The 15,629-nt window shown below is 58.6% G+C and overlaps 1 protein-coding gene across 1 annotated transcript in view; it reads right to left on the bottom strand.

Annotated features, from left to right (window-relative positions):
* MRC2 (mannose receptor C type 2) overlaps nucleotides 1–14,162 on the bottom strand; it is a 25,644-nt gene extending 11,482 nt beyond the window's left edge. The window contains exons 1-7 of the mRNA XM_027702293.1: nucleotides 14,044–14,162; nucleotides 2,990–3,388; nucleotides 2,578–2,751; nucleotides 2,210–2,374; nucleotides 1,933–2,046; nucleotides 1,207–1,350; nucleotides 376–722 (exon numbers count right to left, since the gene is read on the bottom strand). Coding sequence (XP_027558094.1) covers nucleotides 376–722; nucleotides 1,207–1,350; nucleotides 1,933–2,046; nucleotides 2,210–2,374; nucleotides 2,578–2,751; nucleotides 2,990–3,388; nucleotides 14,044–14,158 — 1,458 coding nt within the window. The 5' untranslated portion in view covers nucleotides 14,159–14,162. The remainder of the gene's footprint in view (nucleotides 1–375; nucleotides 723–1,206; nucleotides 1,351–1,932; nucleotides 2,047–2,209; nucleotides 2,375–2,577; nucleotides 2,752–2,989; nucleotides 3,389–14,043) is intronic.
* Nucleotides 14,163–15,629: the final 1,467 nt, after the last annotated feature.

Genomic DNA, 15,629 nt, shown 5'->3' with positions numbered 1-15,629 from the left:
ACATGGACCCCCAGAGTGGGAAACACAGGGACATTTGCCAGCAGCTTTCAGAGAGCAGCTGGCAGCAGCAGAATGTAAAAGCCCTGCAGGCTCAGGTCCAGTGAGCTACTGGTTTTCAACCATTCCCTTCCATCCCGTCCCAGTCTGCTCCCAGCTTGGAGGCTCCAGCATTTCCCCTCCTTGCTCCACCCTCCTATGGCTCGTTGCTGGTCTCCTCCAGCAAGTCCAGCAGGACTTTTGTTTCCTCATCTTTTCCTACACTAACCAGCTGGGACCAGCACCATTCCCAGCTGCAGCTGTGTAGTTTTTCCTTGGCACTGCAGGCTCCTGGGAACAGCTTTCACATTTGCTGGAAGGGGGATGCACCCGGATTACGGGCTCCTCCAAGGAATACATCACCTCCCAGCCTGGGGCCTCCACTCCCTGCACAGCCACAAAGTGAACTCTGCAGCCTCCAGCACGCCCAGGGACGTTCCCATGGACCCCATAACCGGATGGGAAGGGGGCTGCTGGCACAGCGGGCTCCTCCTCACCTTGCTTGATCTGCTTGGTGACGAATTCCAGCTCGGAGAGGGTGTGGATGCTGACCAGGTCCCCCCCACTCCGCAGGCAGGTCTTCTTTGCCTCCTGCCAGCTCTTCTTCTCTCCCACCAGCCGGTAGCAGTTGGACTGGAAGGGCTGCCAGCTGGGCTCGCAGTCCACCTTCACCTCCGACCACGAGTCTGGCAGGACACAAGGCAGCCTGAGGGCTCCTGCCAACCCTCCAGCCCCGTCCTTGGCAGGGAAGGGGCCGCAGTCCCACGGGGTGCTCAGCACAACGAGCCAAAGCCGCGGTGGGAAAGCCACGGCCAAAATGTAACAGGCAGTGGCAAGGTGAGGGAATGGCGGCTTCAGAGCTCTGGGGACAAACCAAATCCCTCCCGTCTGCAGAGGAGCAAGGGCAGAGCAGAGCACACAGCACCCCCTCCCTGGGGACCCGCTGCTCTCTGTCCCTCCCTCACCACCCAACCTGGAATGGCACCGAGCGCTTCTTGGAGATGACCTTTCCCAAACCTTGGCAACCCTGAGGAGCTCAACCCCTGCTCTGCACACCCAGGGCAGGCTGGGGACACCACGGGCACCTCCATGGGCAGCATCCCCTGGCCGTGGCAGGGTGGGAGCACGCCCGGTGTGCCCGTTCCCGGTGCTGCTCCTGCCCCTGCTCACCCGTCAGGAAGGGGTCGGCCGTGGCGTTGGGCTTCTTCTTGCACACGTAGGGGAGGGCGATGCCGCAGTCGCGGTTCTGCCACCCCCCCGAGGACTCGGTGCGGATCACCCCACAGTTCTCCTCGCTGGGGTTGTCAGGCTGGTCTGGAGAGTGGGGTGAGGGGGGACAGGCTGCTGAGGAGCCACCAAGGCAGCTCTCCCCGCTCCAGCAGCAGTAAAACCCCATTTATTTCGTTATTTTCTATGATAAGATGTGACCCCGTGTGCCCAGGTGGCAGTTGGGGGGGCACGATACCAGACCTGAACTGCTCCTGCCTGTCCCCAAACCTCCTGCGAGGGCATCACTGCCCCCAAGGGTGTTTCTGGGTCCTTCTGCTCCCTGAGCACCTCAGGGTCAGGGAGGGGTGTCTGCAGCTGGGGACTCCCCTCAGCCACACTCCAGCACTAAGCAGGGGTGCAACGTTCCAAGCAAGGAACATCAACCCAGGTTATCCGCGGGACCACCGAGGGTTTGCACAAGGCCGATTCCCCCTCAGCACCCTGTGTCACCTCTCCAGCTCCACAGATGTCCCAGCTTGCTCCAATGCCCCCTGGGGCTCTCTGTCCTCAGGCAGTGAGGGGACACCCTGCAGCAGCCCAGGCCACCTCCCCTGCCACGTGGCCATCTCTGGTGGTCACAGGTTGTTCCCCAGCCCCCTGTCACCACCACGACCCCCCCCATCTCACCACTCTCCCAGTTGAGGTACTTGAGGGGCGAGTTGTCTGACCACTGCCAGCCTCCATTGATGTCCAGGTCGTTGAGCCCAATCCAGAGCGTGGAGCTGTACCCAGTCAGGAGCCCTGAGCCAACACAGCCAGAGAGGGGCAGGATCAGTCTCCCCAACCCCAGCTCAGTCTCCAGCCTGTCATCCCCCCAAAACCAACCACCCGGGGCAGGCAGAGCAACCTGGCAGTGGCAATGCCCACGGTGCCACCAGGCACAGCCAGGCTGCCACGACCTCACCGTTGATGTAGGTCTGCTCGTGGATCTCGGTGATGCTCAGCAGGTTGGCCCCTTGCTGCTCACAGCTATTCCAGGCCTCCCTCCACGACAGCGTCGACTGGAAGTTGAACTGGTAGCAGCTGTTGGTGAGATGGTCCTTGTCCCAAAAAGTCTCGCAGTCGTTGCCTGCGGGGACGAGCAGGGTGAGCACCCAACACACCCAAAATACCCCAATAACCCCGTGAACCCCACAACCTGCTGCTCCAGCACTGCAGGCTGCTGGCAGGAGGAGGGACGAGGCAGGACGTAAAGACAGAGGAAGAAAAACCCCCAGGAGGGATGGGCACGGGGTTCCTGCTTTTCCCCGTGGAATGTGTCCCCCTACTTACTCTTTATGGGGCAGAAGCCCCACCGCTCGTCCTTGCCGTAGTCCTGGGTGGTGGCACACCAGAGGTGCCCGTCCTCCCTGCCCGTGCTGGTGCACTCATGGAACCACTGGTTGTCGTACTTGAAGGGGATGGTGCAGGGCTTCCCGTGGGAGTTGCCCTGGATGGTGTAAATCTCTGGGGGAGAAGAGGAGCCCTTGCTTGAGGCCGTGTCTACAGGGCTGGAGGGAGGTTTGGGGTGGTGTGGGGGGCAAGGGGTGCCCAGAGGCTGCCCCGCTCCCACCAGCCCCATCCTGCCTGGTTCTGCAGCCCCAGCGAGCTGGCACCGAGCAGGACCCGCCCGCCGCAGCACCGCGGCCTCCGCTCACATTTGGGGCTGGGTTATGGCACAACACGGCGCCCAAGGGGGCATTACCAGAGTAGGGCACGGAGCACAGGTCCTCCTCGGTGCCGTACGTCCTCCACTGCGAGCCACGTGCCTGGTCCCCCCTGTCCAGGGAGGCGTTGGCGGGGCGGGCGCCGAGGTGCTGCGAGAGCTGCTCGCCGAGCCCGCGGCAGCTCCAGCGCATGTTCACCGACTCGCGGTCGCACTCGTAGGTGGCCAAGGGGTGCAGCCCCGCCGTGCTGTTCCCCCCGTGCCACGACACCCCCAGGCACTGCATGGCCCCCACGTTGAAGAGGCGGTTTCGGGAGACCCATTTCCACTGCTGGGCCGGGGCGCTGCCGTTGCAGCCCTTGGCCAGTCGCACCAGCGAGTCCTTGGTCTCCAGGCAGCCCTGGGAGCCCGTGTTGTAGATGAGGAAGACCTTGGAGTCTGGGGAAGAAACAAATGGGGAGGGATGAAGCATCGCTGGCGACTCAGCACGTGCCATGCATGACCTCCAGCCCCGACAGGACATCCTGGCTCCGCGCACAGCAAGGTCTGGGTGCATCCCTGGGACCTGCTTCCTGCAGCACTGACACAGAGTTTGCCCCGACGCCTGTCCCTGGGTGATGGACTCCAAGCAGGGTGACAGGGGTGGGCGTCTGCACCCAGGGTGGCATCACCAAGTGTGGCTATCAGGCCTCGGAGCCAGAGCAGAGAACTCACCCACGCTCACCACATCACTGGAGTGGTTCAAAACTGAGCTCCTGTGGGCAGCACTTGGCCACAGCATTCCCAGGCATTGCAAGGAGCCTGTGCCAGTGCTGGAGGAGCCAATGGCTTCAGCACCAGCCATCTGCTCCAGGCTGAGGAAAACAAAGCAGGGACACGGGGAGCGCGTCCATCAGTGCTGGGGGTGTCTGGGGACCTGCTGAAAGCTGCAAAGCAGACAGCAATGATGGGAGAAGGTCTCCCTGCCTGTGATGGAAAATGCCTGTACAGCCCCAGCCCATACAGGACCCTCTGGAATCCCAGCCCAGGTGTTGGGAGGCGGGAGCTGAGCGAGGGGAGTCACTGCCAGCAGATAAAACGCAGCCGTGGAGGGGGGACAGGCTGAGCTCAACCCCAGCTCCACATACATCCCATGGGCCAACCCTGTATCCCCACAGCAATTCCCTGATCCCAGCATCACCTTGGTCCCACCCCACCATGTGGCCCCATCCCAAAACCTGTACAAACCAGTAAATCCCAGACATCACACTGGGACTCGCTGCTCCAGCTGACGTGCCATTTTTAAGGGACACTTTATTTCTTCCAGTGAATGTTTCTAAGCTAAAAATCTGCCCCAGGGCTCCTCACCACCTTGACCTCCCCCAGTGCCCCAGCAAGAAGCTGCCCAAAGCACCACATCAACAGCACCACTTCTGTTGTTCTTTTTTTTTTGTTTTAAAACGACCCATTTTTTTCCACCACAAGCGTTCACCAGAAGTCCAAGCGAGCTCACGGGCCCCGCTATATTTAGCTTTGGTTTGCTTTGGTTTTTTGCCATTGTAGGAATTTTTTGGGCTGAAAAGGTTTTCATTTCCTACTTCCCCCCCCAGCCTCACCCTGCCCCAGCTCTGTTGTTACAGGAGGCTCCTGCACATTCGAGCGACAAACAGCTCAGCTCAGGGAACTTCCTTGCCTTGTCTGAAAGGGAAAAATAAATGGAGGAAGACAGACACCCCCATTGCACTTGGGAGCTCCAGCATCCACCCGGCTCCAGGACAGAAATGATGTCAAAGGCCTGTTCCCCAGCCCAGATGATACCGGTGATGATGTCAAATAAACAAACAATGAAGCCTGTTTGCAGGGCTTCATTTAATTCAAGGGAAACACTTAATTTCACTGAAAATATTTATCAAATCAGGACAAGTAAGAAGACAAGCAAAAATGCAGGCAGGGCGTTCTGGTTGGCAGAAGCTCAGGTCCCTTAAACTGGTGCTGGTGTCTTCCCAACTGGAACTGGCCTGATCCTGACTTGGACAGCAGGAGAGCAGCCCATCCCCTCCCCAGCACCATCCATGGCATTCCCAGCCCAACTCTCTCCCCTTCCCACCTGCAGCGAGGGGGGGGAGCTCCCCTCAGCACTGGGGACATGAGGGGGTCTTTCAGCAGTTTTGGGTGATGCAGCATCACTGCCATGACCCACTGGACCCAAGCACCAGCACTGGGGCAGGATGAGGCCTCCCTGGGGCACAGGTTGATGCCACATTGCTCTGCAAGGAGCCAAACAGTGGCAGTTTGGTCTTTGGAATAGGAAAAGCTGCTCCACTGTGAACATCACCACGGCCAGGGTCAGGTATGGGACACCCTCCTTTGAGCCCTCACCTATCTTTGAGCTTGGCTTTACAAGAAAAATTAACATCAGCTTGGAAAAGCCCTGGAACCAACCCAGGAATGGTGTTGGGGTGCCCAGTGCTATGTCAGGGCTGGCAGCACCATGCCAGGGCAAGGGCCATGCTCACAGTGCTCAGAGGAAGCTGTCCAGACTGAAGGGGGCAGGCCCAGGGCCAGAAAGGCACAAAATATCATTTTACTCTAAAAAGAGAAGAGCTGGAGGTAGAAAATTACAGGGTGAGGGTTCCGGGCTGCCCCCGCCCGCTGCAGGCAGCTCAGCACGAGGCCCCCCCCCAGCTCAAAGAAGGCAGCAGAGGCCACCCAGCGTGTCCCCAACCTCCCCTGGGCCACAGAGGAATGGGAAAGATCCACCCCCTCAGCACTTCCAGCTTCTCCCCCTGCAAAACCACTGTGCACTGCCACCATCAGGTCCCTGATGCACTGAGTGTTCAGCCTCCCTGACCCCGGGATGGATGTGGAGTTGGGGGGGATGGGATGAGTTTATAACTGTAATTATGCTCTCTAATTTTTCATAGATAAAAATCATTGCCAGCAATTTTTAAATAGATGGACATATGGCTGAAAAAAAATAATAATGCCATACAACATGGATATAAACTGTCCATTTCTTGCTGTACAAATAATAGAAGCAAGTTTGGCAGGCTTTTTTTGGTGTTTTTTTTTTTAATATACATCTCCCTTCTATGTATAACTAAAAATGTGCTACAATTAATATAAAATGCTTTTACTATAAAGTAAATCCCTTTATGAATCCCTTTGTCCAACCTGGTATCCTGCAGAGCAAACCCAACCCTTGTAGGAGGCAGCTCCAGAGGAGCTGGGAATGTCCCCATCCCTTCTAGGGCCTGCCCTCCACAGCTCCTCAGGTTTTGGCACCCACCAGCAGACCTGAAATCCCACAGGCAGAGCTTCCCAACCACCCTCCAGTCATGGAAACCCACCCACAGCAACCCCAGATCCTTCCCAGATAGGAGCTGCCCTCTGGCATGGGACAAAGAGCACTGGAAAATGCAATCCTGCTGGATGCTCTGCCTGGAATCACCAAAGCTAAGCCAGGGCTGGGGTGGGCACCCTGTGCCTCCTGTGCCTCTCCCTCCTCCATCCTTCATCTTTCCAGCAGGGCCTGCTCAGAGCAGCTCTGCTCCATCACATCCTGCTCCTCCTCCTCCTTCTTTTCCTCCTCTGGAGAGGAACAATGAAAACAAAGGGAAAACCCACATGCTTCCAGCAAGGACAGTGCCTTATCCCAGCCATGGAGCCACTGGGATGCTGCTTCTGGCTTACTGGTGGGACCATGGAAACCAGTCAGTGCTACAAGGCAGAGTGATGGTGGGGACAGGGGGGAGCTGAGGTAAGAGCTGGACACCAGCTCTGCCTGCAGGAACACTCTCCATGTGGGAAATCAGCAGGAGAAATTGGCCTTGGCACTGCTGGCTGAAGGCTGCAGGGATGAAGAAGCTGCCACCCTTAGGGGCAGCCCTCAAGGCAGCTTTTACACCCCACACCTGGCAGCAGGTTCTTTTTCCTTAATCAAAAAAAAAGCAAGTTCTCAGCCAGCAGGAAGCCTGAACCCAGGGAACTCAGCTCAACCCTCCCCACAACAGTCCCCAGCAAATAAGGAAAGCTTCACAACCTGCAATTTTGGGGAATGTGGGCAGCACCAGATGAGAGAGGCCACGGGGCTGGGGAGGCTCCAGGGGGCAGAGGTGGTGGCAAACATAGAAAGCCCTGCAGCACAACAGGGATGGGCACCCTCAGCACCACCCTGCCTGGTCACCCACACCAGGACACCCAGAGTGTCCCTGCTCCAGGGCATCTGTCACCCTCCCATCACCAGCAACAAATGCAGGGAGCAAATTTAAGAGAGGCCTGGCCCCCAACCCTGGTTATCCCAGGCTGGAGCAGCTCCAGGGCTCTGGCTCGTGGCAGCCCAAGGGGAATGCTGGCTCCAGCACAGCAGTGTTGGGAGGCTCTGTGCCCACACCCCTGCCAGCCCCTGGGCTCCCAAGTGATGGCAGAGCCCCTCGAGCAGCTCTGGGCCTCAGCCCCGTCCTTCACCCACCCCAGAGAAGGTGCTCCCTGCCCTTGTTCTCACTCGGGGCTCCCCTTTATTTGTATGTAAATAAACCTTGCATTTTCCCCTTCCCCCAGTGCTGAGTAGTTGTGTTCTGTCTGAAAACCCTCTCACACTGGGGCAAATTGTGGGAGGGGGGCTTGAACTTGGAGATTGGATTTCTGAGGGTCTCAAACCACCACAGGAGCTCACGGCACTTGTGCAGGAGGCTGAGCACACACAGAGCCACGGGTGTGATCCCCTCCTCGGGTCTGATCCCCTCCTTGGAGGTCCCTGTGCTGCAGACACACCATGGATGTGATTTGCTCCAAACCACCCAGCGCAGGCAGCAAAGCCTCAAAGCCCACGTGGTGCCCCAGCTCCATCAGGGCTCCAAGACCCAGGAGCTCCCTTCTCCAGGAGCTCCCTCAGGGCCTGCAGACCCCAGTGCCAACAAACACCTTCACAAAGATTTGGGAGCCCAGGCAAAAGTTGTACCCATCAGGTCCCTTCACTCACGTGGTGCAGAAACAAACCCCTGTTCAGCCCAAACCTCCTCATGCCACGTGCTCTCACCCACTAGAAAACAGGGCACCTCAGCCCCACGTCACCTGCTCCAAAACACCAGCTTTTCAGCCCGTTATTGCTGCCCAAGGGTAAGGAAGGGCTCCAAAACCCACATGGCACTGATGGAAGAAAAGCTGTGGGAAGTGAGAGCTCATTACACAGTAAACAAGATGGGGATGGACCAAGTGTGGGGGATTGCAACAGAGAAGCAAAACCCCCCTGGAATAAAAAAAAAAAACAACAGAAAAAGAAGACAAAAAAACCCCCACAGATAGGCTGAGAGAGCTGGGGTTGTTCAGCCTGGATCAGAAAAGGCTTCAGGAAAACCTCAAGAGCTTCTTCCAGTGCCTAAAGGGGCTCCAAGAGAGCTGGGGAGGGACTTGGGACAAGGGCCTGGAGTGACAAGACAAGGGGGAATGGTTTCCTCCTTCCTCCTGACAGAGGGCAGGTTTAGAAAAAATATCGGGAAGAAATTGTTCCCTGGGAGGGTGGGAAGGCCCTGGTCCAGGTTGCCCAGAGAAGCTGTGGCTGCCCCTGGATCCCTGGAAGTGTCCAAGGTCAGGTTGGATGGGGCTTGGAGCAACCTGGGCTGGTGGAAGGTGTCCCTGCCCATGGCAGGGGGTGGCACTGGGTGGGCTTTCAGGTCCCTTCCAACCCAAACCACTCTGGGATTCTGTGAAGAACCAATAATTGCTGCTCATTGAACACAGGAGGGTTTTGCCTGAGAGATCCCCTGCCAGGCCCAGCCTGCACAGCCCTGAGGAGGGGAGAGAACTCCTGGGATGGGGAGAGACCAAGCCTCAGCTCCATATTACTGGATGAAATACTCCTCTAGATGAAAACCCCTGTCCTGCAAAGAGGTTCCCAGCAAAGCCCTGGTGTTACCCCCAGCTGTCAGTCCAGCTGACACCATCCCCACGGTCTCCTTGTGGAGAAGAGCAAAAGCACAGCCATTGCCACGAAGGGCAGCAAAAGTTTTGGCCCCAGGAAGGAGCCTGTGCATCCCCCTGAGGGCTGGGAAGTGATAAAAGCAGCAGCTGTGCTCGTGGGAGCTCCCAACAGCAGAGCTGGAGCATCCCCTGCTGCCATCGACCGCAGGACATGAGAGCATCCCCACCCGTGGGAAGGGTGTCATGGCTCTACCTCCCTCCTGAGCTGCTTCTGGCATCAGAATCTCCATGGAACTGCTTAAAGGGGAACTTCAGACTGAATAAAAAATAAAAGGGAAGGAAATAGAGCTGTACCAGCAGCCCCAGACACGCCGGCAGCCTCTGGCTCAGGAAGGGCACCGGCCACACTCCCATCTGCTCCAGAGCCCGGGGCAGACACAACCTCCCACCTCCAACACTCCTAAATTAGAAGTTTGCACCAGATGCTGCCTGACATCCCACAGATTCACCCAGCCCAGCACATCCCTGGGGCTCAGCTGGGGCCAGGCTCCTCCAGAGGCAGCTCTGGGTGCTCCAAGCCAAGCTCCAGAATAAAGGAGGGCGGTTGTTGGGTTTTTTTGTTTTTTAAAACTAAACCTCCAGGAATAAGGAGCAGATCTCTTGTTAGGGGGAAGAAAGTGAAGCTCCTGATGGCCTGGTTGGGGGTATGGAGCAGCAGGATGTGCACTTGGAGCTGAGGAACTCCTCTTGGCTGGAGGAGAGGAGCTGCTGTTTATATGGTGGGAGCTGGACGAGACGAGCTCCTCACTTGGCCGCGCCACCGCCAGCTACCTACCACCCTCTGCCTGGGGAAGGGCTTGGATGAGGGCCACAGCCTTCACTTCAGCCTCTCTGCAGACACTGAGAAGCCCATTCTCCCTGCACCCTGCCTGGGACACACACATAAATGCATTCCATGGGGGATGCTCACTGGGCAGCTCAAGGGACTCACCCAGGGACAAGGAAGATGGGGGGCTCAGCATCCGCCCTCTGACATCCAACAAAGAGGAGAAGGATGGAAACTTTCTCCCATTTCTCCCCAGACTTGGCCCAGGCTCCAGCCCAGAGGCGGCTGCACGCATCCAGAGGTGCTGACTTCCCAGGAATGCAGAGGAAGGCAGCAGCATCCAACAGGCTCCAGGCGGGATGGAGGAGCGTGACGGACCCACGGAGGCCACAGTGGGAGCAGTGAAGGCCCCTTCCCAGGACACAGTAGGCAAACACCCCCCCTGGCAGTGCCATGCCCGGGCACTGCTCTGGCCCTGGCTCCTCTGACCACCCCCATCTGCTCATCCACCAGAACCACAGACCCCCTGGCCAGCAAACTGGTGTGGTGGCCACCTCCAGGGGTGTGAGGTGAAGTGCAGGACACCCCTGACATGTCCCCATACACATGGTGCTTCCAGCACAATTGGCTGAAGACTTATCAAATTTTTCAAAACTACTAAAGAAACTCCCGGCAAAAAACAGATCAAAGATCCATAGATTTCTCTTCCCTTGTTTCTCCAGCACCACTCCCAGTATTACTTCCCTAAGCAGTGCCATCGCTCTGGAGCGGGATCCCAAATTTCACCAAACCCAAGCACATCCACACCACTCGGGGCAGCCCTTGGTGTCCCACAGCTTTTTTTGTTAATTGAAATGATATTTCCCATGAAAATCCCCCCTGGGTGTCCTTTGCCTCATGCCCAGCACTCCCAGACCAGGCATTACTGGGGTAAATGGGGCCGTTACTGCAGAGCCCAAGTCTGGATTTGGGGGGAGGAAAGGGAAAGGCTCAACCTCCCCACTCCCATCTCAGCACCATCCTGCAAACATGGCAAGTCCCATTTCCATCCCAGTTGTGACATCACAAGGAGCAGTGCAGGACTGAGCAGTGGGATGGGGATGGTACTGGAAAATACCCTGTGCCCCCTGCAAAGAGCCAACCCTTCACTCCTGGGCTAAGCAGTGCTCCCAGGAATTCACAAGGCAATCCACTAATCATTTTCTAATCCTTAATTAACTAAAGATGGGTCCTTTAAGAACAAGAGCATCTGTGTGGCTCTTTTGGGCTCCGAGCAATCTTAGGAATGACAAAAATGTCGATGCTCCGCAGGCTCCGCACGGTTCAAATTAATTAAAATCCTGCTCCTCGGCCGCACGTGAGGAACCAAATCCTACAAATTGCTTAAACAACCTTGGAGAAACGCTGGGTCGGGATGGGCTGGAATGGGTGGGTGGGTGGGTGGGAGGGCACTGCTTCCACTCCCACCAGGGATCCATCCACACTGGTGGAGCTGAGCAGGGCACAATGATCCCCTGGGCAATGATGAGACCTCCAGCAGAGCTGGGCAAAACCCTTCCCTTCCTGCTCCGAGCACCCACTGAGGCACCGGGATCAGAGTCTCCCGTGATGGATTTATCAGCTGGAAAAGATGCTTTAGCAGACAGGAATTACACCCCCTCAGCAGACATTTGCTTTGATCTGGGGGCAAAAAGTTTCCCTGGAAAACACTTAAGGAAGAGGGAATGCAGCAGAGTGCCTCTGCCCTGCAGGGAAAGGTGCAAAATCCAGCCAGGAATAAAGCCAGGGAGAGAAAAACCTGCAACGTGGCTTTAACCATCACCAGGACCTCACGCCTGAAAATGCCTCCACACGTGCCCACAAGGAGCACCTTCCCATGGGAAACCTCCCAGGGCCCCCCCACCAGCAGGGTGGCTTTGGGGGAAGGGGACAGCTTTGCTCTGAAGGTTAAAATAAATCTCTTTTGCTTCTCACTCTTGTCGTTCTTGCGCAAGAACCGTCCCTGGCCCCGCTGCCGCTTCCCGGCTGCTGCTGCAGGCGCCGGCGAGGTCCCCGCTGTCCCCTGCCAGGCTCTGAGCAGCAAAGCCACCACCTCTGTTCCCCTTTCCTGCTCCCAAAATAATCCAAAGAAGACCGAGTTATAATTTCTTGGGGCTGCATTTGCCGTGCAACAACCTATTTCCATCAGAAAGATGAAAACGGGGAGGGGGGAAATTCATGCAAGGGCTGCTCTGTTTTTTGTAAATTCTTCCCGAGTCCCTTTCGTCCCCTCCCTCGATGCAAAGCCCACACGGCAGGTCCCACGCTGGGCACTGGACAGGTGGGAAGATGATCCAGCAGCAAATCCCAGCATCCACACAGGGACCTTGTCCTGCCTGCAGCCACATCGGGACAGGAGCTGCTGCCTCGGTTTCCCCAGGATGGGCACAAGGGGCAGTGGGAGGTGATATCCCAGCAAGGAGCCCCAAACCTCCTGCCAGAAGAACCACTCCAGCTTTCCTGGTGGAGGAGATTTTTTCCCTGGAGGTAGGAGTCTGGCACAAACCCCTCGAGGAAGCAAGAGCTCCCCACGGGAAGCAGCGCTGCCTGGCCAGGACAGACACTGCCGGCGGTGTCCTTGCAAACAAGGGGCTCTTGGGACTACTCCATCCCCATCCCAAAATCCCCGTGAGGATCCTTCCCGAGCTGCAAACCCAGCCTGGTGCACTGGATGTGGCACTTCCATTGGTGCCATCCCTGACCCCTTCACTCACTGGGTTGGAGCCAGGGCTGATGGTGGGGGGAGCAGCCAAAAGCGGGGATGGGGATGGGGAGGGGGACGAGCTGAGGGTGCTCAGCACCAGCAAGGCACGAGTGACTTGGCCCTGTGGCTGGAGGCCTCTGAAAGCCGCCTTGTTCCTCTCCCAGCCCCTGCACGGGGTCGGTTCCCACCCCGCTCCCGTCTCACCTCCAGGACAGAGGTGCCTCTGTCCTCGGGATCGCCAGACCTGGATCCCACCGACATTTTTTAGGATGAAACAGCCAGAACCGGCCCTCAGAGGTAGCAAAGCCCTGCTGAAATCAAGCAGCCCCCTCAAAACCCACAGAAGGAGGAATTCACGGCCCTCAAGTAAATTATGGGGAGGTTTAACAGGAATTCAGCTGCGGAAAGTCGACGGCTCCTCCAAGCACCTCGGGGCACGGGGGTCTCCTCATCACCTCCTCCTTTCTCCACCTCCCTGACCAGCAGTTTCTCCTCTGATCCCAGGACGGATCCCTTGCCTGGCATGGGATTGCTGCCCACCGGCACCGTGTCCATGACTCCTCGTTTTCCCCTCGGGATGCTCAGCCCCAGGCGCTGCGGGACTGGGGGGAGAGGGGAAAGGGAGGGCAAGGGGGGAGGAGAGGAGCAGTGCCCTCCCGTGCTGCCGCTTCCAAATCTGCTTTGGATTTGCTAAATGTGCTCTAATAAAATAGGCCAAGGGTTTACTGTTGTTATTTTCAGGCAGAAGTAGCCAATTCTGCTGCTTTTTTTTTTTCATTTTTAAAAGTTTTCTCAATGGGGCCAAAATAATTCAAGGAAGCCCCAAAAGCAGTTCCTTGCTTCAGGGCTGGACTATCCCGGGATAAAAAGTGTCTCAAATGGCAATTCCAGGGGCAGTCCCAAGGAGCCTCCGGTGTCTGGTTCACGGTGTCTTCAGAAGGTTAAAAAAAAAATACAACCCGTTGACTTTAGCGTGAGAAGTTACAAAAAGAAAAGTTTGGAAAAACGCACTCGGGCCCCGGGGGGGCACTTTTCCATAGGATTAACACGTCGGGAGAGGGGAGGGGGGGTCAGGATGGGAGAGGGAGGAGACCTCCAACAAACCCCTTCGGCCCCTTCCCGACCTCCCCCTCCGCGAACAGCCCTCCCCGGGGAGACAAAGGGCCGGAGCGGGGCTGGGGGTCGGCGGAGCCTCCCCCGGACCCCTCCCGCGGCCGCGGAAGCGTTTCCGCGGGGCTCGGCGGGCGCCGAGCGCGGGGAGTTTTACACCCGGAGCGATAAAAAAGCGAGCGAAATACGCGGCGAGAAAACACGGCGAGAAAACAAACGCGGCGCGGCCGGAGCGGAGAAAACAAAACGCGGCGGAACGAACGGCGAGCGGAGGGGGATGGAGGAAAACGAACCGCGGCAGGAGCAAATAAAACATCCCGCGAGGAAACAAACCGGAGCGATCCCACTGGCGATGGAACGAGGCGAACCCCCCCATAACCCATCCCCGCCCTGCGCCCGCCGCCGGGGTCCCGCCGCCCCCCGCCCGGCCGGGGGGGTCCCCCAGCCCTCCCCACCCTTTTTCCCCCCGGGAATGGAGCTCGGGAGGGGGGCGAAGGGAGGGGAGCGCGGTCCCACCTGGGTGCGCAGCGCCGAGCACCAGCTGGAGGCCGAGGAGGCAGCAGAGGGGGGCGCGGAGGGGGGGGCGCGGGGGGGGGCAGAGGGGCCGCGGTCCCGCCGAGCCGCGCCCCATCCCCATCCCTGCCCGCTCCGCTCGGGCCGCGCCGCTCCTGCCGGGCCGGGGGCGGGGAGGGGACCGGGGGATGGGGGAGGAGGAGGAGGAGGAGGAGGAGGAGGGACGCGAGCGGGAGAGGGAGGGGAGGATGGAGGGGGGGGAAAAAGTTAAAGAAAATAAAATAAGCGTGCGCGGCCGGGCTCAGACACTGCGTCAGCGGGGCCCGGCCCACGGCGGGACCGGGGGGCGGTGGCCGGGGGGTGCCGGGACAGGGGGGGCTCCGCCCGCGGCAGCGCGTCCCGGGGGCGGGGGGTCCGGGAGTGAAGCTGCGGGAGTGGGAAAAGGGGTGCCCAGCCTGGCCAGGGCATCCCTGCAGACCCCCGGGAAGGGTGGTGGGGTCCAGGGGTGAAGCTGGGGGGTTGCCCGGCCTGGCCAGGGCATCCCTGCAGACCCCCGAGGAGGACGGGAGCGTTTGGGGGTGAAACGCGGGGGGTGGCAAAAGCAGAGCCCAGACTGGCCAGTGGCAGGTCCCTGCAGACCCCTGGGGAAGGCGAAGGGGTTTGGGGATGGAGGGAGATCCGGGCATGAAGTGTGGGAGTGGCAGGAGCGGTGCCCAGCCTGGCCGGGGCATCCCTGCAGCCCCTCGGGGATGGGCTGGCTCCCTCCGCAGAGCGCCCACGCGGCTCCCTCCGCATCCCGGGTGGTCCCGATGCCCCGGACAAGTCAGAGGGAGTGTGGGAGATCCCCGCGGTGCCTCCAGCCCCGCAGTGTGGGACCCCATCTCCGCCGGGAAAAACAGCCAAGGGCTGCTGTGAGCTCCTCGCTTGCACCACTGGGTGCCCGGCAGAGTTATCTCATCCCAAGCCCAGCCGGATCCTCCTCCCTCCATCCCCGTGGCACAGAGCTGGGCAGCTCCCGGCTCAGCCGGGGATGAGGACGCTGAGGCCGGACACAGCTCATTGCACCTCCCACCACCCGGCCCGTCCCTCCAGCCGTGGGGTGCAGGGCTCCAGCTTCCCAGTGCTCTGCTGAGGGCACGGGATGAAGTGCAACCGCGGGATCCAGTGGCAGCAGATATAGCCCATATCCAGGAGCTGAGTATAAAAGGCTTTTTTAAAAAAGTTTTTAATAACTTTTAAACTTTTGTTTTCACACCTCCACTTCAGCAGGGCTGCCCAGGCCCCCAAAAGCCACCCCAGGAAGGCAGTATATGTGGAAAACACTGGGAAATGGTATATTCCTGGCTTTCTACATCCACAGGGCTGCACATTTCCATGCAAGGCACCCCACTGCAATGGAAGCCGTGTGGGCACCACAGATTCCTGCTGTGGGGTTTCTTTGGTGCTAAAACCCATTTGTACCTTAAAACCATCAGCACAGACCACCACAGCTGCTCACACCTTCCCCAGGTCTGGGGTAACAGGTCACCCCGAGGCACCTGCAGGAGGTTCAACATTGCAGCTTGCTTGAATCAAATAAAAGCCTCAAA

The sequence above is a fragment of the Neopelma chrysocephalum genome, unplaced genomic scaffold (assembly GCF_003984885.1).
Source record: "Neopelma chrysocephalum unplaced genomic scaffold, ASM398488v2 Primary Assembly neopelma1_182, whole genome shotgun sequence".
Taxonomy (NCBI): Eukaryota; Metazoa; Chordata; class Aves; order Passeriformes; family Pipridae; genus Neopelma; species Neopelma chrysocephalum.
The sequence above is the reverse complement of the archived record's forward strand: the minus strand, read 5'-3'. Positions and strand labels throughout refer to the sequence as shown.